This window comes from Quercus suber, unplaced genomic scaffold, assembly GCF_002906115.3.
Source record: "Quercus suber isolate HL8 unplaced genomic scaffold, Cork oak 2.0 scaffold_544, whole genome shotgun sequence".
NCBI classification, from domain to species: domain Eukaryota; kingdom Viridiplantae; phylum Streptophyta; class Magnoliopsida; order Fagales; family Fagaceae; genus Quercus; species Quercus suber.
Window position 1 is genome coordinate 505,658 of NW_027069992.1, and position 24,435 is coordinate 530,092.

Sequence of the window (24,435 nt, forward strand, 5' to 3'; positions counted from 1 at the left end):
TTTTTTTTTTTTTTTTTTTTCTGTAAACTAATGAGCATTTTTTTTGTTTTGGTGTAATGTATAATCTATATGAGAAGATATTGAATGTAATAAACTGTAATTGAGATGAACAATCTCATGCACTTATTCCAATTCAATTTAAGAGATACTATTTAACCAATTTATTATTTTATTTGCTGTTATATTCAGTAAAATTTCACTGACAATAATTGTAAATTGATTTTGTATTTTGTAGTATCAAATAGTGATCTTCAAAATTATATGTAAGTATGTAACAGCAATGTAGTGAGAAATTTGGCGTAAATAAAATTTGTAAAAAAAAGTTATTTTAATACCTTCAAATATCTTGGTCAAATTATATCTTATATGTTTAATAACTTAAATTAACATCAATAATATTACTACAATTTATCTTTTCCGTGTTTACACACGAGGTACACACTAATTGTATATAAAGTATGATAAAGTTTTGCTAGAGCACGTGTTGGTTCGCTAGGTGAATCGACTTTGATCAACTTGCTTCTTATCTATAGGCTGTGCGCCACAGGCCCTGTAGGTAAAGGTTATAAATATCCCCCTTAACACCTTTTGGTTTCCAAATTATAAGTACATTGTTGCTTCCTGTCCTCTAAAGAAGTTCTTTTGACATACATCGTTTCCAAATATAGTACTCAGACTTGAAAATGGGGGGGATAAGATGTTTTGGGATGGCAATCTTAGTTCTTTTAAGATTTCTAGGCTCAACACAAGCTCAACTGCAGTTGGGTTTTTACTCTAAGAACTGCCCAAGAGCTGAGAAGATTATTCAAGACTTTGTTAACCAGCACATCCACAATGCTCCATCATTGGCAGCTGCCCTCATAAGAATGCACTTCCATGACTGCTTTGTCAGGGTTTGTGTCAACTCTTTTATCTTCTCACATGAACTTTTTTCCACACTGCTTTTCTTAGCTTATTCTTCATGAGTGTTTTACTATATATGAATGAAAAGATATTGCCTCTTTTGGTTGTAGTTACTAACAGAGAAGTTCGTGTTTTTGCCTCTTATTCAGGGGTGTGATGCATCTTTGCTTCTGAACTCAACCTCAAATAACCAAGCGGAAAAGGATGCTAATCCAAATCTGACTGTCAGAGGTTTTGACTTCATTGACAGAGTGAAGAGCCTAGTTGAAGCTGACTGTCCTGGCATAGTGTCTTGTGCAGATATCATTGCTTTGGTTGCAAGAGATTCTATTGTAGCCACGGTGAGAACTCAAAACAATTTTATTCTAGCTCTATCCTGCATGTATACATAACTTTTTCACTACAAATTTTATAATTTCTGTTGATCAACTCAGCTATGTCTACTGTGTACTACTCACAGTTGACCAACTCCACAATTATAAAATTTATAGAATTAAAAAAAAAAAAAAAATTGTGTCTTTAGCCAAGGGTGGCACGCGAGAGCCCATATATATATATATATATATATATAAAACACACAATATCTAAAGGGTAATAAACAATTTTGCTCTGATACGTGTCACGCAACCATGTTTGAGTATCGATTTGCCACGTTGCATATATCAGAGCAACCATATTTCATATAAGTACAAAATATATTTTCGTCCTTTTACAACTACCTTAAAGTTTAATGGGTCCCACTTCAACCTCATATTTTGTGCTTTGACACGCTTTCACTGCTTCAACGGTTTACCTTTCTCCGCCCAATGCAAAGATAAATAATGTTATCTTATCTGCACCCATTTTTTTACCACAAATTTCATAAAAGTTGGCAAAATCTTTTTTACATCTATTGAGTTGTTAAGTTGATATTAATCTTATTTGGAGCAATCACTCAATCAGTTTATCGTTTATTATTTACAACTTGTCAATAAAGTGATTGTAAAAGATTTTGTGAAAAAAACTATTAGATTTATTATTTTTGAAACATACACTTGTAGTCAATTGTGATATGTACTTGTGAAAAAAAATTTCACAAGATATATACTTGATATCCTTGGTGTTTACAATAATGATCTTCATATGATTGAATAATTACCTTCGGGGCTTTTTCTGTATAAAATAAAAAGATATATTTGGAAAAAAAAAAAAACTTTTGTTTTCTATATTTTAATACTATGAAATATATTTATTTCGTTATTAAAATTGATTAATATTTTTTAGATTAATGTTAGTTTCAATCTTAGTTTCCTTAAATTGAAATCATGACTCTAACACCCTTGAGATTTTACAAGATAACACTCTCTAAATATTTCATGAAATGACACTTTCCTCTTGAGGTCTGCATAAACGTAACATTTAAGTTTCCATTGAAAAAATATATTTAAAAAACAATCATATTAATTTATAAATGCCTTAGGAAAGGACTGTCATTCATCCACAAATATTAAAGGTGGAGAGTTATTTCATCCATAATTTGGATAAGAATCTTTCATAAAAATGAAATATATTGTAAGTAAAATCACAATTTGAGAGAATATGAACTTAGTTGTTGCATTTATACAAAACTCGAGAGTGCCATTCTTCCACAAATCCAAAGAAATAAAAGTGCCGTTTTGATAAAGAATGATGGTATTTTAAAAAAATAAAACCATAATCCTTCTTTTTATGAGTAAGGGAATGGACCATTTTTACTAGTTTCTATGTTATGTTTTGGACAGGGAGGTCCATTTTGGAGAGTCCCAACTGGTCGAAGAGATGGGACAATCTCTAATGGGTCAGAAGCCTTGAGCAACTTGCCACCTCCAACTGGAAACTTCTCCACTCTCCAGAGACTATTTTCCAACCAGGGTCTTGACTTAACTGACCTGGTCTTGCTCTCAGGTAAGCTAAGCATTGTAATTTCCTAGCACTTGTTTCTATCATATACTAAATTAATCTATATTGATACTAATACATTATATTAATCAATTTTTTTCAGGTGCTCACACCATTGGTGTGTCTCATTGTTCGTCATTTTCATACCGCCTGTATAATTTCACTGGTGTGTGTGATCAGGACCCAGCTCTAGACCCAGAATATGCTGCCAATCTCAAGGCAAAAAAGTGTACAAATCCTAATGATAATACCACAATAGTTGAGATGGACCCTGGAAGTCGCAAAACATTTGACCTTAGCTACTACTCACATCTACTTAAAAGACGAGGTCTGTTCGAATCCGATGCTGCTTTAACTACAAACCCCACAACTAAGACTTTCGTCACCCAACTAGTTCAAGGACCAATTCAAACTTTCTATGATGAATTTGCCAAGTCCATGGAGAAAATGGGTCGTATCAATGTTAAGACCGGGTCAACCGGTGAGATTAGAAAGCAATGTGCAGTAGTGAATAGCTAGAATCTTTTTTTTTTTTTTTTCCTTTCTTTCTTGAATTTGGTGGATTAAATTTCATGAATAAGTGTGCTTCACGGTAGTCTTCCTTTCTTTACGTTCTTGTAAGAAAACCAAATAAAAGTAAGAAAAGCTGTAATGGATATTTATGATAGATGGAGCTCCTTCTCTAAAATCTCGAATTGAACCAGTATTCTTGTGTCATTCTCGTTTCATTTTAGAACTGCTTCTTTGAAACTGGCTCTATTCTATTCTCAAGCACTCTGCAAACGCTTCTTTTTCTTATTTTTGGCTGTTGTGGATTAATTGTTTATGAGGACTATATAGATTATAGAGTAAACGTTGGGTTATAATTTGAAAAATGCTACATAATAATCTATGAAGCACGGGTGCGTTTCGGGACTCGGGTGCGGGTGCGGGTGCGGGACTCAGCAATTTTTGAAAAAGTAGGGTGCGGGTGCGGCGAGACTCGGCGATTAAAAAATTATTAAAAATATTTTTATTATATTTTCTATATATTTTCCTATTAAAATATTCATAAAAAACACATTGTTATGCCTTGATTCACAAAACAAAGAAAGAAGAAGACAAGAAACACATTACAATGCCTCTAAGGTCAGAATTTCGGCTTTTCCGGCGAGTTTCAAGGCCGATATCGGCCTGTTTCGGCCGTTTTCGGCATATTTCGGCCGTATCGGCCGTATCGGTCGCCGGCCGATACGATCCGATACGGCCGATATTGACCGATTCTGCCGAATCGAAGCCGATTCTGGCCGAATCGAGCCTCGTCGGCGCGAATCGAGCCTCATTGGCTCAAATCCGAGAAAAAAAAAAAAAAAAACTCAGACCACCGCGAGTCGCCGTGTCCCGCGTCAGGCCGCGTCGGACTCGGCGGACTAGGGTGCGGCACCCTCCCAGCCGCGTCCGTGCTTTCTAGATAATAATACCAGCAAAAGCTCTTACTTCTTGCAAAACATGTACCAACTAATAAAGCACACACCAAAGTCGTGGCCATGCAAATTTTGTATAATTCAAAACAAGTTGTGTGTGTGTGTGTGTGTGTGTGTGTGTGTGTGTGATGCTAAAACTTGCTAACATCGTTTTCACTTCATTTACTAGATCGATGTCCTACACAAGATATTATAGGAAACAATCATAATCATAAACCAGAAAGACGTTGACTAGTAATGCCGGTACGCTAACAGCGTGTGATTTTAAACGACAGCAATCTCATTCAAGCCTGAAGGCAACTACTAACAACTAGTCTCTATAGGCAATAGCACGTACGCCATGTGTTCTAACGGCAAGTCAGTATTTCACCAGCTTGTCATTGATGGCAGAACTGGGTTTTTCTTTTTCTTTTTCATTTTTTTCTTTTTTTAAGAAGAAAATTTAGGAAATCAATTAATTGGATGACATGTACTTTGTTACACACTTTGTATTATTACAATGAACATATTTGTTAACTTGTTTAATTACATTCACAGCCGGCTCTACCATATAAGCAAGAGAGGTCCTTGCCTAAAGCCTCAAGTGAAAAAAGCCCCCTAATTATAACCAATAGATTTATTTCTCTCATTGTAATAATATTAATTAAACTCAAATATTAATTAACAAATAAAATAAACAACATCGTACCCAAGCCCACCTGCATTTTATTATGTGAAAGAAGTGCTTATTTTATGAAAGTTCAACCTTCTTTCTTCAATTAGAATATGGATGAAATCAAAAAGGCCATCATTGAGGCAAACGATGCAATAGCATTCAGTTAGAGCAATGCCCAAAATGGCATAACCAAATAATTGCTTAGCCAATGATGAATTTTGCGCCACGGAATGGATCAAAGAATTGAACAAGTTTCCAATACCAACAACAGCTTACTTTAGTAGCTCCGACACCCATTGATTTTGCACATTCTAATATCTTGGGTTGAGAATTCTTGTCACGCTTTTTTATTCACAATTTTTTGTTATGGATTTTTCGTTGATTTTTCCCCTCGTTCCTTTTATGTTGGGCATCTGCCTTAACCCCACCCCCTAAAGTGGTAAAGAAAGGCTCTTTGGGGTCTAAAAATTTCTTTCTATCTGAAAGTACAAACAAATAAGAATGGACGGTGCTTTCATTGGATTGATAGAAGTGTCTAACTAGAAAAAGATCTCTCTATTACTTTGAGAAGAAAATCGTTGGTTTGACTGACGAACTACGTGGGAAAATGGATCTTCTTTCTTTGATTTTTTTTATTTTTATTTTTTTGAGAAACATTCTTTCTTTGATTTTCAGCAAGCATTTTTGGAAAGTAACAATTCTATTCAGTTCGATTTTGGAAAACTTGCAGGTCGTGGATTAGTGCGTTCTATTTTTTTTATCAAAAGAGAAATTCTACTTTCACAACATTTTTCAATAATAAATTCCAAGTAGTAGGTTGTTACTGGCTGTTATTGATGGTTAAAAAAGTAATTTCAATAGCGGATTCCAATTAGAACTAGTAACATAACACCTAAGATTTGTCGTGAAAATATTGTGAATATAGCACTTCTAAAAAAAAGAACAATACAAAAAAAAAAAATTCACAACATTTTTCACAATAGTTGAGTTGGTAAACTTTTACTAATTCTCATCTAGGTCTAACACTAACAATAGTTTTTTAACTACCACTATTAATCTACCACATCAACAAGTGTGAAAAGTTTTGTCAATTTTTTTTTTATTGACTTTTTCAAAAAAAAAGTTTCTAGGTAGTTCATGTTAATTAGTAATTTTACATCTAAAATAAGATAATAAAATTTAAGCAGATTTTTTTTTTTTTAAAGTAACTTTTAAATATATAGAAGGCCTTAATTCATTTTTCATCTTCGGCCCCTAAATGCATCAAGTCACCCCTGTTACATCACTTACAAATTATAGTAAAATGTGGGATAAAATTGGTAAATACCCTTATTTTAAAACTATGTAGAAAATTACCCTATTTTGAAACTATCTAGCAAAATATTCTTATTTTTAGAATTTGAGAATATTGAGTTTTACACCAAACTCGAATTTAATAAAATCGAGTTTTAAAATAAGGATATTTTGCTAAATAATTTTAAAAAAATGAGATGTTTCGATACTTGGTTTTAAAATTAAGTGTATTTACCCGCCCTCTCCCTATTTGACAGATGCAATCTAAATCAAATGGTTGGGCAGTAATGGTCAGGGCAACTACTTTATTGGCCAAGAAGTAGTGATCTTTGTGGGGATGGATGTTTATTTAATTTGCACTTTGAACCGTGTGGGCCCTATGGAGGTTCTTTTCTATTCTGGACAGCTAAGGCCTCGCTTGGAAGAAAGGAATGGAATTGAATAAAAATGAATGAAAAGAATCATTTTAGAATATTCTTCTATTCCCTTGTTTGGGAGTTTTAATGGAAGGAATGGAAAATCTATTCCCTTATTTGGGAGTTTAAGTGAGAAGGAATGGAATGAGTAGGAGGGAACACTCACTCCTCTCTATTCCCTTAAAATCTCAAATTTTCATTCCCCTTGAAATTGGGAGGAATGGGAGGGAATAAAATTAGATTTAATGATTTTTTTACTTAAACTCCCAAAATACCCCTATATATTCAACTCTTTATTTTAAAATAGGGGTCTAATAGTAATATTATCATAAAATGATTCTATTCCATTCCCTCCATGCTATTCTCAAATAAGATTACTTGCATTCCATTCATTTTCATTCATTTCCATTCCTTTATTTTAAAATATCCAATCAAGGTTACTTAATTCCATTCCATTCCATTCTTTTCCCTTAGGCTCCGCTTGGGAGGAGGGAATGGAATGGAATGGAAATGAATAAAAAAGAATAATTTTAGAATATTCTTCCCTTCTCTTATTTGGAAGTTTTAATGAAGGGAATGGAAAGTTCATTCCCTTGTTTAGAAGTTTAACTGGGAGGGAATAGAATGGGTAGGAGGGAACACTCATTCTTCTCTATTCCTTTAAAACCTCAAATTTTCATTCTCCCCGAAATTGGGACAAATTGGAGGAAATGAAATTAGATTTAATGATTTTTTACTAAAACTCCAAAAAACCCTATATATTCAACCCTTTATTTTAAAATAGGAGTCTAATAGTAATATTGTCATAAAATGATTCCATTCAATTCCCTCCATGTTGCTCTCAAACAGGATTACCTACATTCCATTCATTTTCATTCCTTTCCATTCCTTTATTTTAAAACATCCAATCAAGGTTACTTAATTCCATTATTTTCCATTCCTTTCCCTTACTTAAATACATTCCATTCCTTTCCATTCCCTTATGATCATCTCATTCCATTCCATTCCCTTCCCTTATGAACTCCCAAGCGGAGCCTTACTTAAATACATTCCATTCCATTCTACTCTTTTCCATTCCCTTATAATCAATTCATTTCATTCTATTCCCTTTCCTTATGAACTCCAAAGCTGAGTCTAAGGTTAATAGTGGCGAGGATTTTGCACATATATGGTAAACACTTGTCTAAATTTGGTTCAAATTCCTTTTGATGATGACGATGAGCTCTTAATTAGTCCGTGAGGATTGGGGAGGTAAATCTTATTAGCAAGAGAACGTAATTCATTAATTGTACCTTTGTTCAGCAAAATGGCACTAGGCAAACTTCAGTGGTTGGTTATTCAAATCTCACTCCTTAGTCCTTTCCAACCAACTCACATCTGGTTAGGTTTTTAATGGGTTGGACCCATTTATAGGTTTGAGCCGCACTATTTTTTTGACCCAAAGCAAAAAGCAGGTTGACCCGTGACCTAACCTAATTTTTTTGCAAGTCAACCCGACCCGATCTGTTAAAAAAAATTCACTAAAAAAAAATTTAGACTACATCCTGATACTAGGTGCATAAAGCACAAAGTACTAGAACCAATAGTCAATAACTTATAGATATAGACAAAGGCAAGACAATAGCTTCACATTCAATTTGACTATTTGACCTTCACAACCAATAAAGCTTCAAAGGCATGAGAGAATGAGACAAGATAACACAAGACAACCATTAAAAAATAAATAAAAAATCTCATTCAATTTGACTAGCTGAATAGCTGTAGTCCAAAGCCAAAGACACAAACATGAAACGTGACAAACCACAAAGGGCAAAGCTTCCTTAGTTCCTCTACTCTTGTGCATCTGCCTTTCTTTTCACACTTTCACACTTTTCACACTTTTTCACTTTTACACATTTTCAAGTCTGTTTAGATACTACTTATTTTGCAGAAACTGAAAACTTATTGCTAAAAGTACTGTAGTTAAATATAAAATTTAGTTGAAATAATACAATAAGGCACATGAATAGTAACAAAAAAATACAGTGGAACCCATGAATAGTGGCAAAAATAAACTAAATAGTAAACTAATTTATAATTTTCATCAAATCCAAATGCACACTTCATACTTGTTTTGTTTATTTTAAGATCTATCTCTTTTTAAAGTTGTAAACTTGTAATTATATGCATTTTGATAATGAACTATTAACATTGAAGACTTTTTCCATCATGAATTTATGACTATAAATAATTTTTATCATACTCAAAACAGTCATAATTGAAAGGATATTAACAAGTGACATTAAGTGCAATTTATTTCCTTAATTGATTTAATTCATTCCCTCTAAATAGGTTGTCATTGATTTTTTTTAATTAAAAAAAAAAAAAAAAAAAACTTGTTTGAAAAATACTGGTCAACCCGACCCGTGACCGATTGACTCGTTTAAAAATGACCTGTTTTGACCCGTGACCCGATTGACCCGCAAACCCGATTGACCTGACATGATCCACCCGTTTTGCCACATCTAAATATACATAGCAAAAAAGATATAGGCCCCTCAAAAAACTATAACCAACCCTTCCATTTGTTCAAAAGATTTAAATTTTATCTAAACAGGTAAAATTTATCATCAAATAAAATAAGGGTGCAGTTAATATATATATATATATATAATATATTGAATAGTGTCACTATGTCAGGTTAAGGTTAATATATGCCCTTAGGGCATTTTAGAGCATATATTAATAAATTATTTTTAAAAAAAAATTATAGAGAAATAAAAAAGTAATTAACTTTTTTGACAGTAAAGGTGTCAAACCCATAAAATAATAGTTAAGCTCTCCAATTATCCAAAGACTTGTAATTAATCTAATGAACATTGACCTACTCTCTTCAAATAGAATAAATGTCAGCCCATTTCAAAACAAAACTTTACATTTTCCTCTTCTTTCTCATTCTCAAGCTACGTGTTTTTCGCTTTTTTTCTCCTCAATATTGCTGCCAGCCTCATTGTTTAGTTATTATTAAAAACAAAAACAAAAACAAAAACAAAACAAAGCTCATCTCAACACAACCATACAAAATTGAAAACCCTCATAGCCAGTAAAACCAATATGTCCTTTTTTTTTCAATCTCATTATAGTAGAGTGAACTTGAAAATGTGTGAGGATGTGGGTTTGTGCTGGGAGATAATTCATTAAAATATTTTTAAAATTAATAATATGAATGATGAGGCGGATTTTGCTTAAAATAATAGTGGAATTTGTTTTTCTTGAATGTGAGTAACATTAATATAATTGAGGGAAAAAATCAAGGTCTAACTGGCTATGGCCCCCTTGGAATCTTTTTTAAAAATAATATATTAATATATACGATTTAAAAAATGTTGGGACAACAATAAATAGCTAGTCCCCAAAGAATCAAAAAATAAATTTGCCAACTAACCCAAATTTCTGTCTAGTGACCCTCTTCACCATCCCCCCCCCCCCCCCCCCCCCCACAACAACCCCAAAAAATACTAGCAAAACAAAGCAAAAATTTTATCACAAAATAAAAATAAAAATCTCATCAACCCACAAAAATGCAAATGACTTACGAATTATGATTGTTTGTTTCACATAATTTTTTTTAAAAATATTATTTAAAAATAGAAGGGAAGTTTGACTCTTTAGGATTTAGATGCTACCATATTGTCTAGTTGTGCCTAAAAGATTGTTTAGGTATTTCTTTATTTGTTTCATCACCCACCGCACACCCTTGGTGCGATGGTCACTCCACAAGTACAAATGCTTGTGAGGTGTGAGGGGTAAGGGCTGGGGTTCAAGTCTCCAGGAGGAGCTTCACACACATATACACTTAGATTAGGCTAGAGTAGAATTCTATCTTGTATAAAATAAAATAAAATAAAATAAAATTGGGAATCATAAATGGTTAGATTATTTTTAGCTCAACCAACTAAGCATCGTTAATTATTAGATTGCTTTTAGGTTAACTTTGAATCCTCAATAGTCACATGAATCTCTTTTGAGACTCTAAAACCCTCCAAACACTTCTTGCATAAAGATGTGTCAGTTGAATTACAAAACTCTTGACAAAGTCATATAAATCTTTTAAAGTCAATGGTATTTTTCTATTAGTAATTAAATAAGTTTTATCTATAAGACTTCACATATCATGAAATTACTATTGAAAATAGAACTTCACCGTTATGAGTATAATATAATTCAACATTCAATCTTTTTTTTTTAATTGTGCCATTAGTTAGTACAAGCTAGAAAATTAATAGTCTACCAACTTGTTTATGGAGTGGTTATTTTTGAACCTACTATTTCAATTTATACCGTGACTATTGAATATGCATTCAATCATAAATATTATCAAAATTATGTTTCACAACAAAATGAAAAATGATTAATATATACGATTTAAAAATTGTTGGGACAACAATAAATACCTAGTCCCCAAGAATCCAAAAAATTAAATTTGCCAACTAACCAAATTTCTGTCTAGTGGCCCTCTTCACCATCTCCACCCCCCCCCCCCCCCCCCCCCCCAAAAAAATAAATTTGCCAACTAACCTCCCCCCCCCCCCCCCCCAAAAAATAAATTTGCCAACTAACCTCCCCCCCCCCCCAACAACCCCCAAAAAAATACTAGCAAAACAAAACAAAAATTGTATCACAAAATAAAAATAAAATCTCATCAACCCATGAAAATGCAAGTGACTTATGAGTTATGATTGTTTGTTTCACATGACAATTTTTTTAAAAAAATATTATTTAAAATTAGAAGAGATCTTTAGGATTTGGATGCTACCATATTGTCTAGTTGTGCTTAAAAGATTTTTTAGGTATTCTTTATTTGTTTTCATCAACAACATGACTTTTCAATTGAGAATCATAAATGGTTAGGTTATTTTTAGCTCAACCAATTAAGCATCGTTAATTATTAGATTACTTTTAGCTTAACTTTGAGTCCTCAATAGTCATATGAATCTTTTTTTAGACCGATTTTCTCTAAAACCCTCCAAACACTTAGTGCAAAAAAATGTGTCAGTTAAACTACAAAACTCTTCGCAAAGTCATATAAATCTTTTAAAGTCAATTATTTTTCTATTAGTAATTAAATCAAGAATAGCCAACTAAGGCTAACTTATGTCATCGACGAGTCCTTGATGATCTAGTATGTGAGGCTTGTGGAATAGGAGCAGAAACTTGTGGTCATCTTTTTTGGGGTTGTGACCAAGCTTGTGAGGTTTGGAATAGCACGGGCATTCCTTTTGATGCACAAGAATTGGCTTTCCCAGAGTTTGTGGACTTTATTTGGCACCTGATATTTGGGGATCGTGTGGGACAGGAGTGCTAGAGTTGGTGGCCATGGTGGCACGGTGCATGTGGTTTAACAGGAATGAGGTTCGGTTGGGAAAGCCAAGGCAGCAGGGTTTGGCAATTTTGTAGCGAGCTCATTTCCTTCTGGATGAAGTTTAGTATAAAGTTAATAACAGAAGGAAACAACATTGAGTTTCATTTTGAATAATTACATATAATGAGTTGAGATGTATCAAGAAACCCATTTTTTATGATTTTTTTTATGATATTTTGTTAATATTGAATATAGGCTAATTTATTTTTCATGTATTTATTTATTTTTAAATTTTAAGATATTTTTAAATTCCTGAATGGGTAATATTTTTTAACAAGTTTTGGATCCTTAAAGATAAGTTTTGGTTTTATTTTTATTTTTATACTAGGCCCAAGTCGAAGACATATCTGGGCTTAAGCTGATTTAAAAGCCTTAAACTTCATATGAACTGTACTTTTCTTTTCATCTGTTTCTTTGGTCCATGGTCATTTTCAGGTTAGGCTGCACAATAATTGGGCCTCCTGGCTATCCACTAAACTAGTTCAATCATTAATAGGCTCCAGAAGAAAATTTGGGAGACGAGACTTGCTAGCGTCTATAAGGGGTTGTTTGGATTTCAAGTTTTCCATCACTCATCACTGAGTTTTCATCACCCATAACCCAAAATACCATGGACCCCACCACAAGGTGCTTGTTTGGCTTTGCTTACTCAGTGATGTTTCCTTCACTCAATTCTCTAATTTGTTTTGAAACTGACTCAATTCTCTAATTTTTGAGTGATGAGATATCAAAATTGAAAACACAATTTGAGAGTTTCTGAAAACAAAGAATAGAGTGAGATGGCATTTTCTATAATTCTTAGCAACGAATGGGACCCACTGTTCAGTGTCTTGTCTAATCACCAGCTTTCTTTCTTCTTTTCTTTTCTTTTCTTTTTTTTTTTTTAATTTTTCTTTCTTTCTTTCTTCTTCTCTTCATATCTGCTTCTCTGTTTCTTCTTTTCTTTCTTTTTTCTTTCTTTCTTCTTCTCTTCATGCCTACTACTCTCTTTCTTCTTTTCTTTCTTTCTTCTCTCTTTCAGTGTTTAGCTTTTACTCCCAACGGCTCTCTTTCATACTAGACCAAACCCATTTGCACAGCCCATCATATCCCATCTTTCTTCTTTTCCTCATCACAGCCCCATCTTTAAAGTAAACCCCTCAGCCTAGCCACGTCCAGCGACACATCTGATCTAATCCAACCCGCAGCAACCCCATCTTAGACCAGAGAAGGACGACGGTGACACAGAACCCGCAAACCACCTACAAAGACCCAATTGTATAAACAGAGCCACATGTACCCACCTACCGAGACAATAATATCTACGATATCAAAGAAAAAAAAAAAAAAAAAAGACACCCAAGTTGGAACAATGGTGATCGGAACTCAAATGGGGTAAGGATTGGACTAGGATACAGTGAACAACGCCGAGTTCAAGCATCAAAGAAATTTTTTGTGGGTTAGATTTCAATGATGAGGAGGGAGGAACAAAGCCAAAGCTACATTGGTGGTGTCGGCGTAGTTGGGCAAACATTTTTTGAAATTTTCAGTACAGGGGAGTGACGAATTAGGTTTTGGTAAAGTTGAGTTTTGGCTTTTGGGGTAAATAGGATGAGGAGGGGGCGGGTGGGGTTCTGATGGATTTCCTTGGCTAGGTTCATCGAGTGTTTTGGGAGATGATGTGGGCTGAAGGGAAAAAAAAGGTGAAATTGGTTTGCCTTGAATGTATACGTAGATAGGCTAACCGTGAGCTTGACATGGTGCTCAGGCAGTGGGACCCACAAAAAGTTAAAGTTTTTGAGTTATCAAAAGTTAGAAGCAAGTGCCAAACATGCCACCAAAGGAAGTTGGGGAATTTTCAGTGATAAGTGATGAGTTATAAAGTGATGAGCGATGATATTTCAGTAATGAGTGATGAGTGAGCATTTTTTTTTCACCCAAACAACCCCTAACTTTTTCACTAGTGTCATTGTCACATGGGAAAGTGCAAAAATGTGTCTGGTTTGATTAGGGTCGTAAGTGAACCAAGCTATTCATGAATAATTTGGGCTTGATTTGATAAAAAAAAAACTCATTCATGTTCATTTCTTTATAAACAAATCAAGCTTTAGTCTTAGTTTTAAAATAAACAAGCCTAGTCCGAGCAAAAAAACATTATATGTGAACAATAGAGCTCAATACAAAACAAACGAAGCTTAAGATTGTTTATAGATTTGATAAAAAGCTTGATATGTGTTTATTATTGATAAATAAATTCATTATACATATATATATCCCAATTCCCACATGAGATCACTATCCATAAAATTAAATTTCCCATTCTCTCTAAACTTATTAGGCACCACTTTAATTACAATTTTTTTTTTTAATTCAAGTGGGCCACGTGTGGTCCTTTCCCATTCAGCATTTCATTCTCTCTCTTGTGATTTCCTTAAGTTGACTGGCTCTTTAGTTCTTTTTCTTTCGGTAAAAAAAAGAAAAGGAAAAAAGAAAAGACTCCCTTCCATCTAAATCTAATTCTACTAAGTCTCTCTCTCTCTCTCTCTCTCAAGAATTGATTAAATCAATAGCGTGGTGGTATAGTGGTGATGCAAGGTGCTTTGATCTAGTTTGTGGAGGTGGTGGAGCTCCAATCTAGTTTGTGAAGTTGGTCAAGCTTCGACCTGGTTAGTACAAGATGGTGCGGCACTCGATGGTTCTTTCTCTCAATTGCTCATGGTGGAGATATGGGCAAAACTCATAGCGGCCTCATTTTTAGTTTGTTTGAGCAAATCTCTTTGTAAACTTCCTTTTGGTTTAAATTTCTTGAAATTTATGCAAAATTCATAGATATCTTGTTGGTTACATTTTTTTTTTTTTATAGTAGCTTAGCTTTGTAATTTGAAAAGTATGTTGTTTTTGTTTACTTTTTATTTTTGGAGATTTAAGCATTTGATAATGTATCGGGTTAAATAATGGATATTGAGCTTAAAACTTGATATTAAACTTGAGTTTGAGCCTTGATATTAAGCTCAAATAATGAATCAAGCTAAGTCAAGTTGAGCTCAAGCTTTTGGGCTTTCTAACGAGTTTACGCTTGAAGACTTAGACATTTATTAATGAGTTAAACTCAAGCATGCATAACTTGAAAATGCTTGGCTCATTTATAACTCTAATTTTGATTGATTATCCAAAAAATAAGGGCTATACTTTGATTGTTTGAGCTACGACAATGAACAACAGTTGTAAAGTTGTAACTTGAAATTGTAAGGACTTCACCATTTATAAAAATTAGGGTAAATTACAAAGTTAATCCTTATCCTTTACATCATTTTGTCAATTTAGTCCCTAATATTTCAATTGTGTCAATTTGATCTTTAACCTTTTCAATGCCGTGTTAATTTAATCCTTGCCGTTATCTTTTGGATGAAAAAAAATCTAACATGTCAAACAAAATAATAATAAATAATTTTCTGTGCCATAAATTGCAAGTTGTACCACCACGTAGATTTAAAAAAAAAAAAAAAAAAAAAAAAAAAAAAAAAAACCCAAATTTCACATTGAGTCAAATTACATTTCCTAAAACTTTCTAAAATTTGTAAAATTCCTAAAAATCTCTCTTTCTCTCGTTAAGACATCTCCTCATCTCTTCTCCCTCATCTTCACGCTTATAAACTTGAATATCTGAAGTTGTAAACAACGAGGATGGCGGTGCGTTCTCTCTTCCAGCAGCTTTGAATAAAGAAAATCTTAATTGAATCGAAGGTGAAAATATTGGGAAACACTTAACTGTCTTTCTGAATCAAAGGTGATAATATTTTATGAATGGTGGGGACTGTGGACTCTTTTTTAAGTACCAAACTCGTAAGTAATAGCTAGGATCTCTACAAAAGGTAGTAGATAAGTTCTTTCTCTTGGTCATTATGAAAGAGAGAGGAATTCTTTTAGGGGTATTTTGAGATTGGAATTTGATTCTGTGGTGGCTGAAAATCTGGGTGTGAATTTATTTTTTGGGCCTAAAGGATGGAGATTGATTTTTATGAGTCTTATAGGCCAAAAGGTTGAAAATTGTTCTTTTTGGATGCTTAGTCTTTGCATAATTTTAGCCATATAGTGCTTTGACATTGTATCTGAAATACCATTTGGGTTTGCTATCTGTGATATCAGAAGCAAAGAAGAAAGCTGGGAAGACATTGCATAGTCTTGATAGATTTCTGCTCTTCTAAATATAGGGTGCAACGATTTCTTTCTGTAAAATTTGAACAAATCCAATTTAATTATTTGAGTAATGTTTGGAGGATGCAATGACCAATTACTTGTGCATCTTTTGGATTTTCCTTGTTGCTAATGGAGTGGAATGAGAAATCCTCCTCACAGTGGGAGTGGGAGAATCTGTTCATGGTCAATGCTAAAGCAACTGAAAATTTCAAGTTGCAAGAAAGATAATGGGGGTATGAACGTGAGGACGAGGGAGAAGAGCTAGAGATGAAGATGTGGACTATAGATAGAGAAAGATTTAGGGATTTTACAAATTTTAGAAATTTTTAGGGAAGGGTAATCTAATCATATGTGAATACAAAAATAGGGTTTAAAAAAATAAAATAAAATAAGATGTGGTGGTACAGTTGGCAGTGATGTGGCATGAAAAATCACTTTTTATTACACATCAAATTTTTCGCTCTAAAAGATAACCACAAGCACCAAATTGACTTGACACTGAAAAGATTAGGGGCCAAATTGATACAGTTGAAAAGTTAAGAACCAAATTAACAAATAATGTAAAAGATAGTGACTAACTTTATAATTTACCCTAAAAATTAAATTGTAAAGTCAAAGTTATTTTGAAGACACCCAAGTAATAGGTTTAATGGATTTAAAGAATACACTATAAACCTAGGGGCTCCAAGTTCTATACACCACATTATCAATTTAAGGGGTTTTCAAGGTGTCACATGAATTGAACAACTCTTAATAGCCTGGCTAAAGCCTAAAAGTTTTGGACAACTCTTCATTATTAAAAAAATAATAATAAATAATAAAAAAAAACCGTTGGAGCTGACAATGTGCTGGGTTGGGTACGTTTGTGATGCATGAATTTCCAGGCCCAAGTACCCAAACTAGCCCAGTCCTACAATATCGGAGCCCTATCCCCAGGCCCAAGACCCAAAACCCAAAACCCAAAACATATCATAAACTCCACAAACCCTAATTTCTAACATAGACGCTTCAGCGCTTCCTATAAATTAGACACAAGAGAAACCTTTTTCATAACATCATCTTCTGCCTCTCTCTCTCTATCATCTCACCTTATTAGGGTTCCGAGGATTTTTCTAGGACTCTTATCTTCTTCAGGTTTTTAGGTTTTAGCTTTGCTCTCTCTGTTTTTGTTAGTCTTTTTTATATGAATATGTCTCTGTCTCTGTCTCTGTCTGTGTTTGTTTGAAGTGTGCGGTGATGAGGCTATTTGTGGACTAGAGTTTCTGATCTGGGTTCTTCTTCCCATATTCTGATTACAAACCCTTGGCTGTCTGAGCACATTACCTCCTCTATTTCTCTTTATTTTTTGGTTTTTAAATTTTTTATATATATTTGTGTATAAAAGAGGCATGATTTTTTGAATTGGGCTAATGATGATAACTTCATTATCTTAGCGGATTTCGGTGAGAGATTTATTTCGATGATCTGAATGTTACACACACTGAAGCCCCCTAACAATATGTATGTTGTCTTTTAAATATTATATAGTTTCACTCTTTTTTTTTTCAACTTTTAATTGTTAAATTTGGTTTGTGGGACTTGGTTGCTATGATGAGATTAAACACTTGGATAGTGTTTTGGGCAGTGGACGAGACCCAAAAGGCCTCGCCGTGAGCTCATTTTATTAAAACGACTTCTCCTTCCACTGAGCTCTAGTCCCAACAAATTCATTGCTCAATTTATGCAATTGTGTGCTATATATATGTGTGTTTGTGTGTTTAATCGAATCTTTAAAGGTTTGAATGAGAATAGATGATTTATGCAACTTTGGGTTATTTGAAAAATGATATGTGAATGGATATCAATTTGCGCCCATTACCAATTCTGGAGGATAAATATAGTTCCTCTTGATGTAATGGCTCGGGCGCTATATCAAATTGTGGCTATCCTGATCAATGGTTCTTCAATCCCATATGATCCTGGAAACACCTCATACATTTATCACATAGAATCTTACCTTTCCCAGATTAGACAAGTTAAGATGAAGCTTTTATTTTTTATAAAAGAACTTTATTTTGTACATTTGTGTCGAAAGTTGATTGAGAGTGCGAGGAAAAAGCATAGCTCTATTTTTTAATGGGATTCAAAGGTCATTTGATTCGTACGTAATCTTTGATTACATGTTAACTTAGCGGATACCTGGATTTTCAAGAGTAGAACCACGAGCGTTCCTTCTCAAAATTCAAGACCAAAGTTATGTAACTTGTACGAAAATCAATTAATAATCAAAATTAAACAAATGAATTAAAATAATTTGGAGTAAAATTTTTTGTTGTGTATCTCAAAACAAATAATTGAAATATGTTTTACAGCTAGGGACTGTTTTTTTGTAGAAGAATTTGATAGAAGAGTTTCCATTTAATATTCAAATGCTTAATTATATCTTGAATGATAATTATTTGAAATTAATCTTTCAACTTCATTATATAATCGTCAGCTAAAAGTTCAGTATGTTTTTCTGTTTGAATTCAAATGAAGGACCATTTTATAGTTTTTAAAGTCGCATTCGTGCTAAGTGAGTTTATGAAATTAATTACATATGACAGAAATGAAATCAATATTCTGAGGTAGAGAATGTAAAGTATTGGTAAAATCTGTAAAAAAATTACATATGACAGAAATGGAATCAAATTTCTGAGGTAGAGAATGCAAAGTTATGCAAGAAAGATATTTGAAAACCGGATAATTACAAGTCATCTATTTCATTATTTTCTATTAGTAAAACATAAAACATTCTTAAAACAGTTAAAAACAACCGTGGGAAACTTTGTTCTACAATTCTAAAAACCAAGATTGTCACCCCAATTTCAGAATTTTTTTTTTTTTAACCTAGTAGAATTCTCTAATTCCATCGTTTTGCTTTATTTTGTGCATCACCTAATTTCTAATGGATTTGGACCTGGTGGTCCATTTTAAGTGTTAGGAGGATATGATCTCTCAAAAACATTTGGAAATCTGAACTAGGAATTTTGCATTATTGTACTCCTTTTGACATATTTTTCTTAATGATTAAGCTCAATTCATTACCTTTTTGGTTTGAACTTAATTTATGGCATATGAAACAAAAGCATGATCAAAATCCTACCACTGGTTGGTGATTTAGAGACTCAAAAGTCCTTTGTCTAGAGCTAAGGTAGAATTTTATTGGGAAGGCACAAGATCATGGCATATACAAGTGGTTGAAGAAGAGTACATAGCCAAGATAATCAAGTTGTGCTCAAGGTATTGGGCAATTGGAAGATCACCCTTGATGTACTGGCTAAGAATTAATCGCTCATGCTATCCTTGCTTCTAGAGGATTGGATATCCCCTCCATTTGCCCGCTTTGTAATGAAGCTCCTGAGTCTTGAGAGACTGCAATTTTGCTCAATGTTTTTGGAACTCTTCCCCCCTTATGCAAGCTTCATTGTTTTATGGAGCCAGTTCTATGGACTGGTTGCGGTTAAATTGTTGCAACTCTAAGATATCCCTTACCTTGAACATCAACTGGGGGCGTCATCTTCTCTTTTGGAATTTGGCCTTTATGGCTCCACAAAAATAGTGTCGTCTTCTGAAATGAGAGGTTACATAGAAATTTGAAGATAGAGACATTATAAAAAGCTATTAAATTTGCCTATATCACCATTAGTGGGAAGCTCCGTTCCTCTCGTACAATGATCAAAGCCAAAGGCTATGCTAGAGCCATTGGGTCAAAGGCTATCCAAATTTTAAGTACGACTTGATTAATTTTAAGCAACACTTGGTTAATGTGGAATATAAGTGATTAGCAAATTAATCAACTGAAAGTATCAACATGTGCATAGATAAACATAATTGACAATCAATTAAAAGCATAAGGAGTAAGAGAAAGAGAATGCAAACACAAAATAACACGCGATATCTTATTAAAGAGGAAAATTGGAGTACTAATAAGAACTCAGTAGTTCTTAATCAAATAACAAAATTAGCTATGGTAGTTCTTCGAGGGAACTAGGTGAAGAATAATTTTGTTACAACAGTTGGTGATGTACACTTCTATAGCAACCATAATTGCGAGTAATGCAATTGCTATGCAACTAGTACAACAGCCTCCCTATACATCAAGGGTGACCTTCTAATTGCCCAATACCTTAAGGATAACTTGATTACCTTGGTGATGTACACTTCTTCAACCACTTGTATATGCCATGATCTTGTGCCTTCCTAATAAAATTCTACCTTAGCTCTAGGTAAGGACTTTTAAGTCTCTAAATCACCCACAAGTTGTAGGATTTTGATCATGCTTTTGTTTCATGTTAGCAATTCTATTTCTTTCAATTTCTTGACCTTGGATTGATCCTTAGAGACCTAGTCAATGGACTCTAAAGTCCTTAAATCTTCTTCAGTCACACCTTCTAACTTCTCCATTCTTTCATCTTTGGTTATTTCTATGAATTGATTATGTGACTCTTGCTTCTTTGATGGTTCTTCAATCATGGTCTTGAAAGTTGCTGAAACTTGGGTCATTGTCTCTTGAATCCTTAATGGTGTTTCTAAACTGAATTTTTTTTCGAAAATTGCTTCAGTTGTTACTGCAAACTTTCCAAGAGTTTCCATGTATCCATTGGTTGTTGCACTTCATGGTCATGAGCCCTCGAAAGTGCACCTGTACATGAAATTGGTTTAGGCTTGATAATACCCTCCATAGAACCAATGTATGATGTGGATATCTTGTGAGAAGAGCTTCCACAGAAGTCCCCCAATTGATGAAGTGACCAACTTCTTCAACTTTTTAGAACCATATAAGGGCTTCTCCCTCCACATACCAAGAAGCTGTAAAGATCTTGTCGTACCAAGGAGTTCTATGATATGTGAAAAATTATTTGCATGGTGAATCTAACTGTAATGAAATTTTCCATTGAAAATAGGAAGCTTCATGGCTTGGTTCTCTTAGTTCCAAAATTAGGTTCTTGAAGGAAGTTTCTGCTCAACAATGAAATTGATTTTGTTGTAGATTCCAGAACTTGTCCAAGTTCTGGGCGTGGATTTCCTATGAAATATGTTTGGAGAGATTCTAGAATTTTTGGTGTAGGTATACACTCACTTCAATGGAAGCAATCTTGTCATTGATTTGGAAAATTGATATGGTTCTTATTATGGTGGCAGGAAAGTGGCTTTGATACCAAATGATAAGAACTCAATAGTTCTTAATCAAGTAACATGAATTAGCTATGGTAGTTCTTTGAGGGAACTAAGCCTCTTAGAGTACAGTAGAATAGAAAGGAGTATAGAGAGCAAAGAGAAGAAAATTGCATATCATTCTTCAATGTCCTTTTTTACAATCCATATCACCCTCTTATAGTTGAGTTATTTGCTATACATTGGTACAGTTGTGGATTCTATTATACAATCAGTTTAGTTTCTTGACTAACTAACTAACCGACCACACTGCCCTTCAAGCTATTTGGTACAATAGTAAAACTCCTATCAAGAAACTAGCAAAAAACCTCTTTGCAGCCCAACAAACTGAAATAATCCACCAACAAATTAGTCGGAGTACATGAATACACAAAGACCCTCCAAGCCTAAGTTACTCAAAATACTTGAGCCCTCAAAGCTGAAGCTACTTACGAACTTCACAGAGTCTTATCTTTACTAGCTTTCTAAATCCCGCAATTGAACCCAATTGCATTTTCCAAATATTCATATGAACCCAATGCTTCTTAATTGCTCCAAAACATCTCTCTACACTCATAATGTGTGTGGATTGTGTTTGGGCTAATCATAGGATATGGAAGTTGAGAGGGACTAGAGTGAAGAAACCTAATAAAAATGTGTAGATGATTAAAGGATGACAATCACTAACTCTCAAATGAATTTCTAGGGTTCTTTCTAAAATTCTTCTTACAATTTCATGGATAAAAAATGTATGTATAGTGTGAATGAAAGAGACTAAGGGACACAAAAAAACAGTTGTCAATGTGTCTACCAACTCACTGGCATACTCGCGAGCCAGACTGCCCTTCAAGCTATTTGGAACAATGGTAAAACTCCTATCAAGAACCTAGCAAAAAAACCTCTTTGCAGCCCGACAAAACGAAATAATCCACCAGCAAAATAGTCGAAGTACATGAATACACAAAGACCCTCCAAGCCTAAGTTACTCAAAATACTTGAGCCCTCCAAGTAGAAGCTACTTACAGACTTCACAGAGTTTTATCTTTACTAGCTTTCTAAATCCCGCAATTAATCGCAATTGAACCCAATTGCATTTTCCAAATATTGGTATGAACCCAATGCTTCTCAATTGCTCCCAAACATCTCTCTACACTCATAATGTGTGTGGATTGTGTTTGGGCTAATCATAGGATATGGAATTTGAGAGGGAATAGAGTGAAGAAACCTAAGAAAAATGTGTAGATGATTGAAGGATGACAATCACTAACTCTCAAATGAATTTCTAGGGTTCTCTCTGAAATTCTTCTTACAATTTCATGGATAATAAATGTATGTATAGTGTGAATGAAAGAAACTAAGAGACACAGAAAAACAATTGTCAATGTGCCTACCAACTCACTGGCATACCTGCGAGCCAATCGCTAGCCACTTGGCACAACAAACTTTCAAACCCATGTGCCTCATGTGTTGCTCACATGTTGTCTAGCGACTTGAGACCCAGTTGCCACCTAGCACTAGAGCTTTTGTTTTGAGCTTTTCTTCACCAACTTGATACCAAATCCATATACAATAATTCTAAAAAATACAAGTTAATGATTGAAAGAATTACAATCAAATTGGCACGGAATTAAAGCCAGTAAAATTGACATGAGAAAAACATAACTTTAAAAACTCAACTTTTATCACAATTAGACTCAACTTCAAATATTTCTCATCATCCGCCATTGTTGTGAACCAACTCTTTTTATCTAGTTCCAAATGGAATAAACTAGCACATAATTAATTTTCTTCTATGGATGGGAACTAAAGCTACAACTTTTGTCATAACTATCCACATGTTTGACCATGAGTGGTGGAAATAAAGTGGTTTGTCCATGTGAAAGTGTCGGACATCCAATCACAATCTATCACCTAAAATAATTGTGACGAAAGTTATGACTTTGTTTGTACACAGTTAATCATGATAAGTTCACTATAATTAATAATAAAAATAATATAATAATGTATAAGGTGAGTATCTATATGCACCGAGGGCCTTCCATGTTAAGAGGCAACTTCATGAAGCACCCAGGTCAAGAGGAAAGCCGAGGTTTGAATTAGTTACATGTATACAGTACCTTGGTGGCATATCAGTATTATGTTCCTTATTCATCATTTGGCAATAAAATGAATTCCAGATACTTTTGGGAGACTCTGGGCTTTGGGGAAAATTCCTCACCTTTTCATTAACACAATTTTCCTGGGTAAATTTCAGCTGAAGAAATCCTGATCAGCCCAATATCTAAAGGGAACTTTGATTATAATTTTTTGTGCTCTCGACCATGATTTTCCAACAATTATGAATCACTTCCAGCAAACTAGCCTTTCACGTTACACTCCAAGGCAATTGCCCACTTACAACCATGTCTGCATAGAAGCAAATCTGATGAAGCTTATTTCTTAATAGCCAGATAGATGCCCGATACTATGGCCACCCCTGCAACTGCAACACCAAGAGATTTGAGAATCTTCACAGCAGCAGCAGGTTTCGGCGAAGGAATTCCCATAAGATCCTTCACCTGCAGAAACGAGGAATAAACTCTCAAGCTTGGAAGTCTGAAGTTGTATAATAGAAAATCTTATCTAAAAGGATCAAAACCATTTTCGGAAAAGCAAAAGATAATTCAGAGAGCAATCTGGTGCCTTTAAGGATGAAGATCTATAAAGGGGAACCAACTGAATGGTGTCTCTGCAAGTATTTTTAACATTCTTCAGTGCTTATGGACTGGTTTATAGGGTGTATTAATTTTATATGTTAGAAAAAGTTCACTAACCACAACAGGCTGCATCCAATGTTTCTTGATTCCTTGCAAATGTCCCTTTCCAACAACTGCTACCACTGAACTATGCTCGCTAGCAATTTTCAGTAATGTAGATGACATGTACCTAGAAACACAGGAAGATTAACCACCCCAAAAGGAAAAGACAATCCTAGAGAATATATTGAAAATCAATACAATGAAAAATAAATGCAGAACCCTGAATTTCTAAAAGAAA

The 24,435-nt window shown here is 34.0% G+C and overlaps 1 protein-coding gene, 1 long non-coding RNA gene, 4 other non-coding genes and 1 pseudogene across 6 annotated transcripts; 5 read left to right on the forward strand and 2 right to left on the reverse strand.

Annotated features, from left to right (window-relative positions):
* Positions 1-676: 676 nt before the first annotated feature.
* LOC111996084 (peroxidase 3) lies at positions 677-3,357 on the forward strand. The gene is made up of 4 exons (XM_024028025.2): positions 677-893; positions 1,053-1,244; positions 2,664-2,826; positions 2,924-3,357. The coding sequence occupies exons 1-4, from the start codon at positions 684-686 to the stop codon at positions 3,337-3,339; spliced, it is 981 nt and encodes a 326-aa protein (XP_023883793.2). The 5' UTR covers positions 677-683; the 3' UTR covers positions 3,340-3,357.
* A 1,684-nt stretch (positions 3,358-5,041) lies between these two features.
* Positions 5,042-5,283, reverse strand: LOC136063582 (ATP synthase subunit 9, mitochondrial-like; annotated as a pseudogene).
* A 12,165-nt stretch (positions 5,284-17,448) lies between these two features.
* On the forward strand, positions 17,449-17,546 carry LOC136063589 (small nucleolar RNA Z157/R69/R10). The gene has a single exon (XR_010625219.1). It is a non-coding gene; the product is annotated as a small nucleolar RNA Z157/R69/R10 (small nucleolar RNA).
* Positions 17,547-17,627: 81 nt separating this feature from the next.
* Positions 17,628-17,713, forward strand: LOC136063590 (small nucleolar RNA R11/Z151). The gene has a single exon (XR_010625220.1). It is a non-coding gene; the product is annotated as a small nucleolar RNA R11/Z151 (small nucleolar RNA).
* A 92-nt stretch (positions 17,714-17,805) lies between these two features.
* On the forward strand, positions 17,806-17,917 carry LOC136063587 (small nucleolar RNA Z152/R70/R12). The gene has a single exon (XR_010625217.1). It is a non-coding gene; the product is annotated as a small nucleolar RNA Z152/R70/R12 (small nucleolar RNA).
* Positions 17,918-18,080: 163 nt separating this feature from the next.
* Positions 18,081-18,203, forward strand: LOC136063588 (small nucleolar RNA snoR80). The gene has a single exon (XR_010625218.1). It is a non-coding gene; the product is annotated as a small nucleolar RNA snoR80 (small nucleolar RNA).
* A 5,154-nt stretch (positions 18,204-23,357) lies between these two features.
* On the reverse strand, positions 23,358-24,417 carry LOC136063586 (uncharacterized). The gene is made up of 2 exons (XR_010625216.1): positions 24,213-24,417; positions 23,358-23,957 (listed from the first exon to the last, which is right to left on the reverse strand). It is a non-coding gene; the product is annotated as an uncharacterized LOC136063586 (long non-coding RNA).
* Between the last annotated feature and the right edge of the window lie 18 nt (positions 24,418-24,435).

Bases quoted from the DNA above. Each gene is read 5' to 3' on its own strand.
- LOC111996084 (XM_024028025.2), top strand. From the start codon at position 684: ATGGGGGGGATAAGATGTTTTGGGATGGCAATCTTAGTTCTTTTAAGA. The intron at 894-1,052 runs GTTTGTGTCAAC...CCTCTTATTCAG, and splicing joins TCCATGACTGCTTTGTCAGG to GGGTGTGATGCATCTTTGCT. The intron at 2,827-2,923 runs GTAAGCTAAGCA...AATTTTTTTCAG, and splicing joins TGACCTGGTCTTGCTCTCAG to GTGCTCACACCATTGGTGTG.